The sequence below is a fragment of the Emys orbicularis genome, chromosome 2, assembly GCF_028017835.1.
Source record: "Emys orbicularis isolate rEmyOrb1 chromosome 2, rEmyOrb1.hap1, whole genome shotgun sequence".
Classification (NCBI taxonomy): domain Eukaryota; kingdom Metazoa; phylum Chordata; order Testudines; family Emydidae; genus Emys; species Emys orbicularis.
The window spans coordinates 183,796,149-183,810,798 of record NC_088684.1 but is presented as its reverse complement, the minus strand read 5'-3'; the positions used below and the strand labels follow the sequence as shown (position 1 = coordinate 183,810,798).

The following is a 14,650-nucleotide window of genomic DNA, read 5'->3' as shown; positions in this document are numbered from 1 at the left end:
GCCCCTCGGGGCTTTGGATCCGGCCCGCGGCGCCGCCGGCACCACGTCCCTGCATCCCCCAGGCGGGGGGAGCAGAGGGCTCCATACATTGCTCTTCCCTCCAGGCACTGCCACCCACAGCTCCCATTGGCCGGGAACGGGGAACCGCGGCCAACGGGGGCTTCGGGGCAGGTACCTGGAGGCACGGCAAGGGCAGCGCACACAGAGCCCTCCACCTCCCCTCCCCCAGGGGCCGCAGCGCTTCCGGGAGCAGCGCGGGGCTGGGGACAGGGCAGGCAGGCAGGCAGGGAGGCTGCCCTGGCCCTAGTGCGCACCACTGCCACCCCGGAGCCACTTGATGTAAGCGGCGCCGGGCCGGAGCCCAAACCCCTCCTGTACCCCACCCCCAACTCCCTGCCCTGAGCCCCCTCGTACACCCTGCACCCCAAACCCCTGCCCTGAGATCCCTGCTCCATCCTGCACCCCTGTGCACCCCAACTCCCTGCCCTGAGCCCCCTTGTACACCCTGCACCCTTCCTGCACCCCAACCCCCTGCCCTGAGCCTCCTGCCGCACCCTGCACCCCTCCTGAACCCCAACCCCCTGCCCTGAGCCCCCTCATGCACCCCGCACCCCTCCTCTGCCCCAATGCCTTGCCCTGAACACTTTCCTGCACACTGCACCACCTCCCACCCCCCGCACTCCCTCCTGCACCCCACCCCCCTGCCCCAGCCCTGCATACAAATTTCCCCACCCAAATGTGGCCCTCGGCCCAAAAAGTTTGCCCACCCCTGGCAGAGCCTTTTGGTGAAATGATCTTCAAGCCCGGAGCTTTACGAAGCACTAGCATGAGCTTGGTTACAGCTGAATGAAAGTGAGGAAATGTTTTTGCTGCTCCTTTTGGAAAGATATCACAACCCACATTTTGGCTCTGTTGCATAATTTCAGCATATCTGTTTGCTTGGGAAATGGGTGAAAAGCCATTTTTATTCAGAGTTTGGAGGGGGAGAAGGGTTATTACAGCAGTAAGGTCCAGAAGGACAACACCATGCCGATGACATTTCCTATGCCCATTAAGCGCTGATGAGACAATGACAGTGGAACAAAATCACTATGGAGGTTTTAAAATTTGTTAATTGAAAAATACATTACGATTAGTTTCTCGTACACGCGTTCACTCTGGATGAAAATGCAACTTGCTCCCTCAGCAGCACTGAATGCTACTGTGAAGTATATGAAACAAGGGTGAGAGCCTCACTTCCACTCCAGGCCCTTTTCCCTGGTTAGGAGGGAAGGAATGGCATAAAGGGGCTGTAAAAGCCCCCAACTCAGCCACAGGAGAATTCCCCCTGGTGTAAACACCATGGAAGACAATTGTAAGAATGCCTACTGCGGATACCTCCTAACAAGCCCTGGCATAGGTGGTGTATTGGGGATGGGACCGCACGATGCAATGCTGCAAAGATTCTGGGTGGTGCTGCAGCCCATAAGGTAAGCCCAGGAGGTTGCCATAACTTAAACAGGCCCTCTAAGGCTGTCTAAATGTTTGGGGCACCTTTCCAGTTCCCAGAGCTGCCCAGAATCAGGAGGGAGCAAAAGTGTCTCCCCACTGGGCTGCAAATTCTGCATTGTCTCCCCACTGTGCTGCAGCAATTAGAGACAGAACAAAATCTCACCACAAGGGTATGAAAGGAACAAATCACAACAACAGGGAAGAAGGGGGAGAGAGGAGAAAACGAGTCACCTTAATTATAGGCAGCAATAACTTTACAATTAAAGTAATAAAACTAAAGTCAATATTCCCTCCAGCAAGTGTTACTCTTACCTGGTAGTTGTGGACTTCAGGATTATTTTTTGCACTAAAATAAGACAAAGAAAAAATAGCTTTTCTGTAATTAAAATGGACAAAAATAAGAAAACTGATAATTTCCATGAATTAGTTTACTATGTGGGTGAACAAGATTGAGAACTTGATCCTTCAGCTGGCTACACAAAGGAAAAGTTCTGTGCCTGTGTGGAGTCCCTCTAAGTCTAAGTCTAACGAGGATATAGAGAAGCACAGACATCCGCACTCATGGAGCCAGTTGCAGGATTGAGGCCTAAACTTCTCAGGAATATTGGAAACATGTTGGTACCAGGACAGATCTATCTTTTCGGGTCTTCTGCTAACAACAATGAAAACATTAACCCATCAGTCCTTCAAAATTCTGTAACGTAGCAGTCCATTTTAATAGTAGTAAGAGAACTACGAGTGAATTAAGAGATCCTTGCATATTACATTTCCCCAAAAACAACAAAATGAAAATGACAGCTAAATAAACATCATTTCAGCCTCCCTCCCCCCCGGTATACTGTCTTGTACCTTTTATGACTACTAGAGACACCAACTTCCCAGATCCTGCATTATGCAAGTACATCATTTTATACAGAAGAGTAATCCCATTGACTTCAGTGGAACTACTCACATGTTTGCAAGAGCAAAGCCTTAAATAATACACCTCTACCTCGATATAACGCTACCCGATATAACACAAATTCGGATATAACGCGGTAAAGCAGTGCTCCGGGGGGGTTCCGCACTCCGGTGGATCAAAGAAAGTTCGATATAACGCGGTTTCACCTATAACCCGATAAGATTTTTTGGCTCCCGAGGACAGCGTTATATCGAGGTAGAGGTGTAGTATGAAAATGTCAAACATTCCAGAGTACCAAAAAAGTTTGCAGAAAGTGTTACTTTTCTAAACTATATTTCTTCAAGCTTGTAAGAGTGCTTGTCCTCATTTAGGGCTAAGTTCATGGCAAGTTTGAACTTTTTAAAAATACAAGGCATTTTTAATTTAATCAAGTGCAAAAAAAGTGTGAAAAATTTCTAACTGGAGAAAACCAACATTTTCCTCCACATTTCTGAGATTGATAAAACAAACATGGCCAAATTAAACTAAAAAATAACCCAAACCCACCATCCATTCCCTGGCTAATGAAGTAAGAAATGGCAGCTCAAAGGCTAATTTTTAAAAAGTTAAAAGCACCTGCACTTAGGGATTCATAAAACAAGTACCTTCTTCACCATAACTCTACTGTTGCTACTGACACATTTCATTAAAAAAAAAAAGGGAGGGGGGGGGCGCAACACAACTGCCTAGCATAAATTAAGAGCTAGAAAAGTTAGTGTGGTTCCATGTACTCCTGATTTCACATGATTACGAAGTGACGATGAGTCGGTTACCACATGAAAATGCTAATTTAATAACACCTCTAATTCAGTTTTATGTAGCACAGTGCTCTGTTTTTAGAGAGGTATAACAAAATGTATACCCGATGTTACAAATTCAAAAGCATTAGTAGTTTGCTCAGCAAAGGTCTGCTTGTACCACAGTGAACATTCAGGGGCAAAGAAAAGACTATTTATTTTAACTTACAAAGCAGCCCCCGATAGTGTTAGATGCTCAACATAATGACAACAAGATCAGAAAGAAAATAAGCTCAATTTTGCTCCTACTTTCAAAGGTCAGAAATCCACTCAGACAAAAAGAAAAGCAAACACAGTTTCATACTTAGCCCCTGATCTCACACTGTGGTCAGCTAGCGCAGGTGAAGGATTCGGTGCTAGCCAACCCTGATGCAGGAACAGGGCCTTAGGACTCATTGCCAAACCGTAAGAATGAACACGCAATGAGAATCTGGATATACTTACCACAGTTGTGCTGCCTTCACAGGATTGTTTGCTTAAAAAAAAAAAAAAAAAGTTAATCAACATTTACCTTTGAAAGAGAACTTACTGCCCCGTAACTGTGGTTCTTTGAGATACTGTAGTCTAAGTGTACCTCATATGTGCAAGACAGGAATAGTTTTTTTGAGTAGCAGCATCTGTCAGGGCTGTGCATGTACTTTGTGCTCCCACACGAGGCAATGCAGTCACAACCCTCTCTCTGTTCCCTTGGGATTCAAAGCTAGTATTAGCTACAGACTCCAAAAAGCGGAGATAGAGGGCAGGTCATGGGATCCGCACTGACCCCACAGTTACTGTAGGGTAAGTAACCGATCTCTCTTCTTTAGTAGGTCAGTGTGGATCCCACTGTAGTTCACTGGCAGGCAGTAGCCTCTAAGGATGGTGCAGTGAGGAGCATTAGCTGAACCAAACAATGATTGAAGAACTGGTCTCCTGAACTCAGCATGAGCCCTGGCTGCCATGTCAAGGACATAATTTTTCACAAAAGTCAGTGGGTTACTCCATGTTGCAGATCTCAGAAGCAGGAAATTCCTGAAGCAGGCAGTAGATGCAGCCTGTGCCTCTGCGGAGTGTGCCTTGATGGACAAAGTGACCAGATTGCCAGCCAGCTGATTGCAGGTAGAAATTCACTGCATGATTCCCTTGGAGAGTCTCTCCGATGAGACAGCATGACCTTTGGATGGGCCAGAAATGGCCAAAAAGAGGTGTGCGAAGGGGGAGCCAAAACGGATCAGTCCTATCAAGGTAATATAGTAAAGCTCTAATTACATCCAAGGTATGTAGTTTCTTCTCTTCCAGAAATGAGTGCAGCTTTGGGAAGAAGACTGGTCTGGTAACTGATTGGATCAGGTGAAAATATGAGATGGAAGAATGTGTATGGTGGTCTGGCCACGGAAGCTTGGAGCTCACAAGCCCTTCAAGCTGAAGCAATAGCCAGCAGAAAGACTGCCTTGATAGTAAAATGTTGTATGGAGCATTCCAGCGTGGCTCACAGGGAAGCTCCATGAGCTTCAGGAGGATGACATGAGGTCCCACAAGGCAGACAGGTCTCTAACCGGAGGACAGATAGGAAGGAGGCCCTTAATTAACTTCAACATCATCGGGTGCAAGAAGATCGAGTATGACTGTTCTGGAGCATGATATGCTGATTCTGCTGCAAGGTGAACCCTGGCAGTATTGAGAAAAGAAGACCGAAGGGTGACCCAATAACAGTCTTCAAATATGTTAAGGGCCATTATAAAGAGGATGGTGATCAACTGTTCCCTGTCACCTGAAGGTTGGCCGAAAAGTAACAGGCTTAATCTGCAGCAAGGAAGATTTAGGTAAGATAGTAGGAAAAACTTTCTAATTCTACTGGTAGCTAAGTACTGGAATAGGCTTCTAAGAGAGGTTGTGGAATCCCCATCATTGGAGGTTTAAGACCATGTCAAGGATGGTCTAAGTTTACTTGGTCCTGCCACAGTACAAGGGGCTGGATCTGATGACATCTCAAGGTTCCTCCCAGCCCCACATTTCTATTATTCTATTCAGTCTGATGGCTCTCTGTTCCAGGATGCTCATATGTAAATTTAGTTTGTTCTGAGACCATGTTCCTGGCATCTGCAGGTGGTTCAAATGGGCATCCCATCCTGTCCCTGAAGCATCTATGATAAATGGAACAGTTAGGGAGAGAGCAGAGAATGGGATCGATCCCTTTCCGTATATTCACTGGGAGTAGCCATCCAAGAGAGCTCTTGTAGGACTTGGGGAGGATCTGTGGCTTGGAGCAGTGTGGCTCCCAGCTAGATGCCAAGGATACCCCTTTGCCAGAGGACGAAAAATGAGAGGGCTTCAGGTAGTGATACGGGATGCAGGGTTGCTCTAACACTGAATCCTGTTCCTCCTGATACTCTGATGTGTGTCTGGCCAGAGATGCTGAAGGGAGGAGTGACCTCTTCCTTGAGCAAAGTTGAGCCTGACTTCTCGATGCCCAAGATGGTGGACCCCAATAACCCCAACAGGGCCACAGTAGTAAGAATACCATTGGCATTATCCAATCCTGTGCCATTCCCGAGGAGGTGGCTGGGGCAGAGCCCTGTTGAGGAATCAGGTGAGTCTCTCCATGGTGTCAGCCACTGAGCTGAGGGGAGAAGGTTCTCTACTTGAAGATGGAGAGAACATACGCCTTTGGTGACAGTGAGGAGGAGTAGACATCTTGTAGGGGGCTCTCTGCACTGGGATTTATACCAGAATTGGCAGGTGCTTCAGCACTGATGGTTGTTCTGGTTCTCCCCTAGGCTCATCCTCCATGGTCAATGTCGACACTGAAGGGTGCAGTCCAGAGGCTGTGTGTTGTTTCTCCTTATGGGAGAACACTGATCTTTGCCCGGAGTCTTTGCCTCTTTATTTGAAGTGACTCCCCTCAGTGTTGGACTTTGATGGCACAAGTGCTAGTGCCGGATTTGATGTTGATGATGTTTCAATGTTGGGGGTGACTGTGCTGGTGATAGTTCCTTTCTTGGTGCGGTCTTCTCTGCACTGGGTTTAGGTGTAGCCTGTCTGCTGGAGGAATGCTGGATGACACTGGCTAGTCCAGTAGCAGGACCTTGGAGCTCGTCTCCTCGGGATCTGAGGATACCTTCATGAATTGTTCCAGAAGGTGTAGTTTGAGCTTCATCTCATGTCCTAGTGGAAAATGGCAGGTACACAGAGCACTTGCTAGGTCTGTGCAACTCACTTAGACAAAAGAAGCTCCTATTGTGCCCCCGCTGCAAAATGGACAGGGCTGTACAGGGTGTATATACGGGGGATCAGCACGGGGTGTGTGTGTGTGTGTGTGTGTGTGTGTTGAACTATCAATACTGGGTTCAGATGGATTGATGTGATTTGCAGCGGTCAAAAAAAATCAAGGTAATCAAAACAGAGTTCTGAAGAATTTCTGAAGGTTTGCAGAAATTGTAGCCAAAGCTAAGAACTAGTAGGTCGGACATTCCACAGGTTCAGTGCCACAAGCAGTCAGAGGGAATGAGGGAGAGTCACGGCCACGCCGCTCTTTATACTGTCACTCAGGTCCATGAAAAGGCACAGGGTGCACGTGCAGACTTTGCTACTCAAAAAAAAAAATAAAAAAAATACTGCTCTCACATGCATGAGGTGCATGCACGTCTACAATGGGATCCACACTGAGACAGACTCAGAGAATGATAAATACCACAGTTTTATAAGATTGTTTTGTAGCTGACATAAGCACAGTGGAAACAAAAGATGGGACCAGTAACCCCGTAGATGCACACATAGAGAAGTACCTCTAGATGTGGTTCTCCCCATTCCCATGCAGAAAGGGAAAGGGGAGAAAGTCAAAAGGGTTGCCAACCCGACACATTCCAAAATCACAAATCAGTCACACAAAAATAATTGTCCAATGTAGCTCCAGGTTTGCACCTGCAGCTGAGCTCGCCGGTGCCCGGGGAACGTATAACTCTGGCTGAGGATGGGGAAGAAGACAAGACACAGGAATGGTGAAGGATGGGAGAGGATGCAGGAGACACAAAGGATAACACAACAAAACTGACTCAGGGAAAAAGTTGCTACCTTTGATTTTTCAGCTGGTGACTCATTCGGTTATGCTCGTCATACTGAGCTATAATTTTGTTTGGTTTGAATATGGTCATCTATACACCAGTAGAAATTCTGCAACATGTATGTGTGGCTATGCTGTTAATGAGCATACAATTAGTTTAATGAATATGTATAATTCAAGTGGGTTAAATAAAAACCCCACCTTTAAAAGTTGAATGCCTTCGCGATGGATACCGTTTGCTGGGTTTTCTTTCAAATGTACTGGTTCTGCGTAACCTGGATCCATGTGTTGCTTGATACTCTGTTCGACCACTAAAAAAAAAAAGTTTTTTAGTTAGAGAGAGTGACTTAACTCCACCCTTACTTCGTGCTTATCAAACATGCTTAGAGAAACCAAGCTGCTTTGCAAAGAGTAATAAATAAATAAATAATCTTGGAACGAACTGGACAAATCTTGTATTTTTGTGCTGTGTCTTCTTGTGTCCTCAAATAAATACAAATGCCCAGTTATTTCATTAAATACCTGAATCTGAAGCGTGAACCCAGCCTTATGAAGTCAGATCTGCTAGATTTACTGTTTGCTGGTATTCGCAGTCTGAAGAATGCATGGTGTTCCACAGCACATTTCCACAAATGTTTGCATGTTTTTGCATTGTCTAACCGGAAAACAAATGTGTGCTCTTGTTCTCTGCCCTAAATGCAGAAACAAAAAAACTTTGGAAGTTGGCAAGCATGATATTTGTTAATGGCTAACACAAAAGAGAAAGGGCCTGATCCAACAAGGCACTGAGCCCCTTCAGCTTCTGGTGGCCAACAGGAGTTGAACGTACTCAGCCCTTCAATGGATCAGGTTCCAAGTAAGGGGGGGGGGGGAAATTACCTGTTCATCATCTTCTACGACCACAAGTGTTAATTTGCTCTTTTTGAAGTCCATTTTAGTGATTTTAGGCCTACACATACAGGAAATAAACAGGCATTTTATAAATTTAGGATTTTTAGTTAAAGGAAAACAAACAAAATGGTATATAAGAGGGTTTACAATAATGGGACATCTGACCTCATAATGTATTTAAAATATAAATATATGTTTAACAAATCACTTTAGATATTGTTGAAACATAAACTGACCTAGTCGGAAGCATGTATCTTAATCCATTTTGATATTGCAGAATCAATCTCCCTTCTTAAATCCACCACACTATACATTCAAACCAAGCCAAAACTCATTATTTAAAAGGGGAAGGATTTCAGCAGTTAAATTGGGATATAAAGCAAAAAATGAATTACCAAAAAAATAAACCTATTTTGTTTGCTCCTTCAAAGATCAATATGCCTGTTGGCGTAAGTCCAAGTGCATAGTCACATCCGTCTCTTCCCTACAACCAAACACATGATGGAATAATCAATATGCAGTCACTAGCACAAATCTTAATATGGTAGTAACTCAAAACTTTTGTTATAACACATAGTACCGAAGTCTGTTCGCATGTTTTAATAGTAGAGAATTATGACCTGTTTATAAAGAGATTCACATTCTTCTATTTACAGTCTCTTCCACTCCCCACAGAAATAAATGACAATGTAGGTCTTACCTTAACCACATGCATATCTACACCATACATTTCCAACCATTTAGCTTTGTTCAAGTAGCACAATTCAGCCTGTGCTGGGGTTTTTCCCCTGTGAAAATAAAATGGAAAATGTACTTTAGTTTGCAATAGAATACTTTCTTATATACAGTATAACTCCCCTTTTCATCCATTACCCAGGCTCCCCTGCCTAGGACCCTGACTCTGCAAAGCATTTAAATACATGCTTAACTTTATGCATGTGCTTAGTCCATCCCTGTTCAGCAAACTATTTAAACACAAGCTTAACTGCTTTCTATATAAGCTGGGTCTTAATTAGAGGCTTAAATGCTTTGCTGAATTGGGGCCTAGAAGACTACACATAGACTCCATGCAGCTGAATTCATACACAGCAGAACTTTTTCATTTTAGCCATCCTGCATTCTTACCATTGAATGCAATCTCCTTTTACCCAATCACGTAGACTTGATAAAGTGATTGGTTTACATTTAAATGCTGCCAGTTGCATGCAAATACGATCTTAATTTCTACAAAGAAAGTGAATAACTGGCTGGATATACAGTACACTAATATAAAAACTTTCTAATAAACATTGTGCCACAGCAGCACCTGCATTGATTACACCATACACCTTCAATTGGTGAAGTGTTTTTCAAAACAATTTCAAAACTCAGACTTTCAAAGCTGTTAAGGAATTGGGCATCAAATATTTTTAGGGGCCCTGAAAATCTCTTGCAAGTAGTGGCCGTTGGTCCGTGCCTCCACCCTGGACTTTCACATGCTCAGCACCGAGGATATAAGGGTAGGTGCAGACTGACTGCCTTTCCAGCTCCTTATCTACCACAAATCCAGTCATGGGCCGAAGCAGAGGGGAAGGAGGGTGAGTAGTGGAATATAGATAGGGACCACACATCTGAGAACTTGTAGTTACAAGTAAGTAACCTCCATTTCTTCTTCAAGGGCCAGTCCCTATGTGTGCTTCACACATGAGTGACTGGCAAGCAGTCCTCAATAGGAGGAGGGGGTTGCGAGGATACAGGAGGTATAGATGTCTGTAACACTGCAATTCCAAAGTCTGTGTCAGCAGAAGAGGCTTGAACCAGAGTGCAATGCTTTGTGAAAGTGCGTATGGAACTCCAGGTTGCAGCCTTACAAATGTCCAACTAGGGTGAACAGACAGCAAATGTGAAAAATCAGGACAGGGGGTGGGGGGTAATAGGAGCCTATATAAGAAAAAGACCCCCAAATCGGGACTGTCCTTATAAAATCAGGACATCTGGTCACCCTATGTCCAACAGAGGCACTTTTCAAACTGTTGCTACAGAGATTGCCTGTCCTCTAGTGGAATGGACTCTCACTCCATCCGGGTGAGGGAGATGCATGTGACCTTAACAGCATCACAGTGCAAGAGGCTTATTGGTATCTGATAGGGAGGTTCTGCTGACCTGACCAGTTCAGTGTACCACAACTCATTAATGTCAAACTGTATCAGCTACGTGTCATGTAAGGTAGAACTAGAAAATTAACAACACAGAGGTAAATTAATATTCTTGCATGGTGTATATACAGTAAACACCCAAGAGACCATATGAAGGAAATGTGGAACTAAAGTGTGTTTACCAGACAGGTCTGGGGAGTGGGTAAGCAGGTTTCTCCCAGACTAAGGACAAGCTGATGCTTTCAGCAGGTGTAATCAAAATTGATTAGCAATTGCTGGCAAGTAGCCATTCATTTGCATTGCAAAGAGCAGGAACAGATCAATTTGCATTTTTGAAAAAAAATGGGGGCGAAACCAGCATAGGACTTCCTTCACCAGACTCCAGGTCTCCTTTCTCACAGCTTGAATTTTATTTTATTTTGGGGGGCAACCTTCAGAAGAATCCATTTTAAAGGTTAATTGGACTATAAAAGAGAGGGTCAAAGAACATCAAGTGACCTTTCACTTAAGGTGACAAAGGAACCGAGCACTTTGAACATTGCAGAAGAAGATGACCAGAGGGGTAGGGCAGCCATCTAGTTGGTAGGGAGCGTGGTAAGAATCTTACCTTGACATAAGATGGTAGTTTTGTTAGGTCTTAGCCTCTAAAAAGCGTTTTTCACTTTTATTTCCTTGTAACCATTTCTAACTCTATCCTTTATACCTGAACTCACTTGAGATCCTATCTCCTTTGGCTAGTAAACTTGTTTTACTTTTTAATCTAAACAAACCCAGTGTTGTGTTTGAATTGAAGTGATTACTAACTCCACTTAGAGTGATAAGCTATGCAGTTTGTCTCTTTAGAGGAGCAAACAAACCTTATTATTCCTCTAAATGGTCCAGGAAAGGGCTAGATATTGCAGAGCACATTAATTTTGGAAAATTTGGGATGAGGGGTGTTGGGGTTAATCTTACCAGGTGTAACCAAAAAGCTGGTGCGTACCTGGAGTGTAGCAAATAGGCTGCTGGAATCAGAGTTGCTGGTCCAGGGTTGCTTATTAAACAGACACTCAGTGCATGCTTGTATGCTGGCTGGGAGCATCCAGACAAGAGAATTACAGCAGCATAGCAATTTAAAGCACCTACGGTTACAGGCAGATGGTATCACAACCCCTCACTGGGCTGGACTGGACCCCAGAATGTGACAATGTGCCAACTGATAGAAAAGGAGGATACAACCAGAAATCCACGGAGTATCTGAGCTGATATGACTTCTCCGTGTCCACTCTGCTATAGCAACGAATAGTCTGGGCGATTTCCCAAATGGTTTCATTTTTTGCAGGTAGAATGCCAATGCTCATCAGACGTCAAGAAAATGGCGTCTCCTTCCTCACTGGAGGCATTCAGGAAAAATACCAGTGCGTGAATCGATTGGTTTATGTGGAACTCAGGAATTACCTTTGGGATGAACTTTAGGTGGAGGTGAAGGGATACCTTTTCTTTATGAAGTATAGTGTATGGTGGGTTGGGCCATGTAATGGCAACCAGGAAGGTGACCTTAACAGACTGGTGGGACATTAAGAACATGGCCAGTGATTCAAAAGGTGGCCCGGTGGTAACTCCCACTCATAACTGGGGATGAAATGCCTTCTGAGGTTGTCCACCAGTGAGTTCTGAGTGCCTGGGAGGTGCATCACACAAATTGTGATGTGGTTCCAGATACACCATAAGTTGACTGCCTCTGTGTGCACTGCAAAGGATTTTACCCCTCCTTATTTGCTGTTATAGAAAACAGTTGTCATGTTGTCTGACATTATCCAAATGTGTCAGGATCATACGAGCGGGAGGAATGCACTGCATGCCTGTCTGACTGCACTTGGTTCCAAAAGATTGATACGCATCCCAGGTTTCCACGGTGTCCAGGTATCTTGTGATGTGACTCTGCCCATGTGGGCTCACCAGCCTACGAGGGATGCCTCCGTGATTATCATCATGTTGGCTGTGTACGTGTGCACGAGGCAGGGTGGGGGTAGGAAAGGGACTCCAATGCACACAATTTGGGGGTTCTGAGTGAAGCCCTGATATTGACTGGCACTGTCACGGTGTTCATGCTGTGTGTGGCACATATACCAACCAGAGCCAGGCTTGCAAACAATGGAGTTGCAGTCTAGCAAATGACCTTACATACGAGCAGGAGGCCACGTGACTGAGCAAAGACAGACAGATCCGGACTTTTGTTCTGGGTTTGGGCATGACTTGGTTTATCAGACTGCTCATGACTAAGAATCTGTCTGCAGGGAGGGAGGCTCTTGCTTGCAGTCAAGTCCAGGGTCACGCCTATAATGTTGATGAGCTGTGTGGGGGTCAAAATACACTTTTCCATGTTTATGCAGATTCCCAAGGATGCCAGCAGGCAGAGAAAGGACAAAGTTGCCAACTGAACTTCCAGATGGGATCTGCCTGTAAGAAGCCAGTCGTTCCAATAAAGGAAAACGATGTAGCCATTTCATCTCATCTGTGCTACCACCACTGAGATCTTGGTGAAGACCTTGGGTGCTGTTGTCAGACACAATGGGAGTCCTCTGAACTGGGAGTGTTCCTGTCCTACAAGAAACCTGAGGAACCTGTGGGTCAGGTGAACATCCACAGGAAAGTAAGCATCTTTCATGTCGAGAGCTGCTCATCATACGTCTTTTTTCCAAGCAGGGAATTACTGAGGCCAACTTAACCATGCAGAATTTCAATTTGTGAATATAAACATTTAACTGACGTAGGTCGAGAATGGGCCTCCATCCTACCTTTTTCTTGCGAACTATGAAATTGTGGGAGTACAACCCTTTCCCTGGATGCTGAGGTGAAACTTGCTCTATAGGTCCTCGTTTGAGGAGCAAGTCTACCTCCTCGTTTGAGGAGGATCTTCTCATGAGAGCAGACCCTGAATAGGGGCCAGAAAGGGGGCTTCTGAGGAGGTGGAGAAAGAAATTTGATGGTAGCTAAAGTGGATGATATCTAGTACCCACTTGTCTGTTACAGCCCTCCAGTTGTGGGCAATGTATGCTAGGCAGCCACCAAAGGGGAATTTGGAAATAGGTGAGGATGATATCATCATTATGTTGCAACTCCCCAGAGTCCGGTCAAAAGTAGCCTTTAGCCGGTGAATAAGGCTGGGTAGCTGTTGTTGAGGGATGGGGCTGCATACCTTGGCCTCTAAGCTCTTGGATGCTTGCATGGTGGTTCATATGGTCGTTGGTGCTAGAAAGGCTATGGAAGAGGTCTCAGCTTACATACCTGTTTATGATGCTTCCTCTGTGATGCTGGCAGACCAAATGCCAGCTCATGCCAAAGTTCCCATGTCTCAATTGAACACTGACAAACACATAGCTGGAACCAGTCTGGCTCAACTGTGCGTTAGTATTGATAAAATAGATATTAGAATTACAAGAATGTGTTTAGACTTTACTGAATGCTTGTAAATTGCTGCATGCATTAATCTCACTTATAACATCTGTATCCCATATTGGGAGGTTGTATCGTGAACCTCTGTGACTGTAAATTAGTGTGAAGGGCTGATCTTAAATAGAAGGTGCTATGTCCTTCCCAAGAGGCAAGCTCCATTGACCAGACAGACTATTGTTTGTTGTTCTGCTCTCTCCCCCATAAAGATGAGTCATGCACGTGGATTCCTCCTTATCAGCTGAGTTTGCAGCTCAGAGCACAGGGTAGGAAAGGATAAAACCCCCCAACATAGGTATCTCTATGCTGCTTGGACTCTGGAAGGCAAGGTTTTTCCAGGCATAAGCAAGAGATTGCCAGCTGCTTAGCCTGGGTTAGCCCTAAAGGACATATAGAACTTGTTGATTATACATGCTTCTATTACCTTTTGAAATTAAAGAATCTAACTAACTCATATATATATGTTTACCTGCTTTAACCTTGCAAATAACTCTGTTTTCCCCCCTATATAATAAATCTTTAGATAGTTTATTATAAGACTCCATATTAAGGCTGTTGTAGTGCCTGAGGAGTTTACACTTGATAATTGGTTGGTGAAAGCTAAATATAGAACACCACAACCAATTTGGGGTTTGTGCCCTGCTTCCTAACAGTCTACCTTGAGGTTGGTACTCATGCTCTTCAGTCGGTACTCATGTTCTTCAGTCATTGCAAGCCTCTTTGGGGCCGAGGTATAAATGACCAGGAAGTCTCATCCACTGCAGCTTGCAGTGAGGTTTTAGCCACGAGTCTATCTTCCTCAGTAAGGGCTTGGAATTCCGCCTTGTCTTCCTGGGGGAATTTTATCTTGGAATTCCAGGAACTTTGTGTAGTTCATAAAATAATATTTTGCTAACAGGACCTGGTAGCTAGAGATTCTGAACTG

The 14,650-nt window shown here is 44.7% G+C and overlaps 1 protein-coding gene across 1 annotated transcript in view; it reads right to left on the bottom strand.

Moving 5' to 3' along the window:
- The window catches only part of EPB41L4B (erythrocyte membrane protein band 4.1 like 4B), a 263,118-nt gene that overhangs the window by 118,724 nt on the left and 129,744 nt on the right, over positions 1-14,650 (bottom strand). Inside the window, 7 exon segments of the mRNA XM_065399132.1 lie at positions 1,804-1,837; positions 3,673-3,703; positions 7,469-7,578; positions 7,790-7,959; positions 8,147-8,216; positions 8,554-8,642; positions 8,859-8,946. Of these exon segments, the coding sequence (XP_065255204.1) occupies positions 1,804-1,837; positions 3,673-3,703; positions 7,469-7,578; positions 7,790-7,959; positions 8,147-8,216; positions 8,554-8,642; positions 8,859-8,946 (592 nt within the window).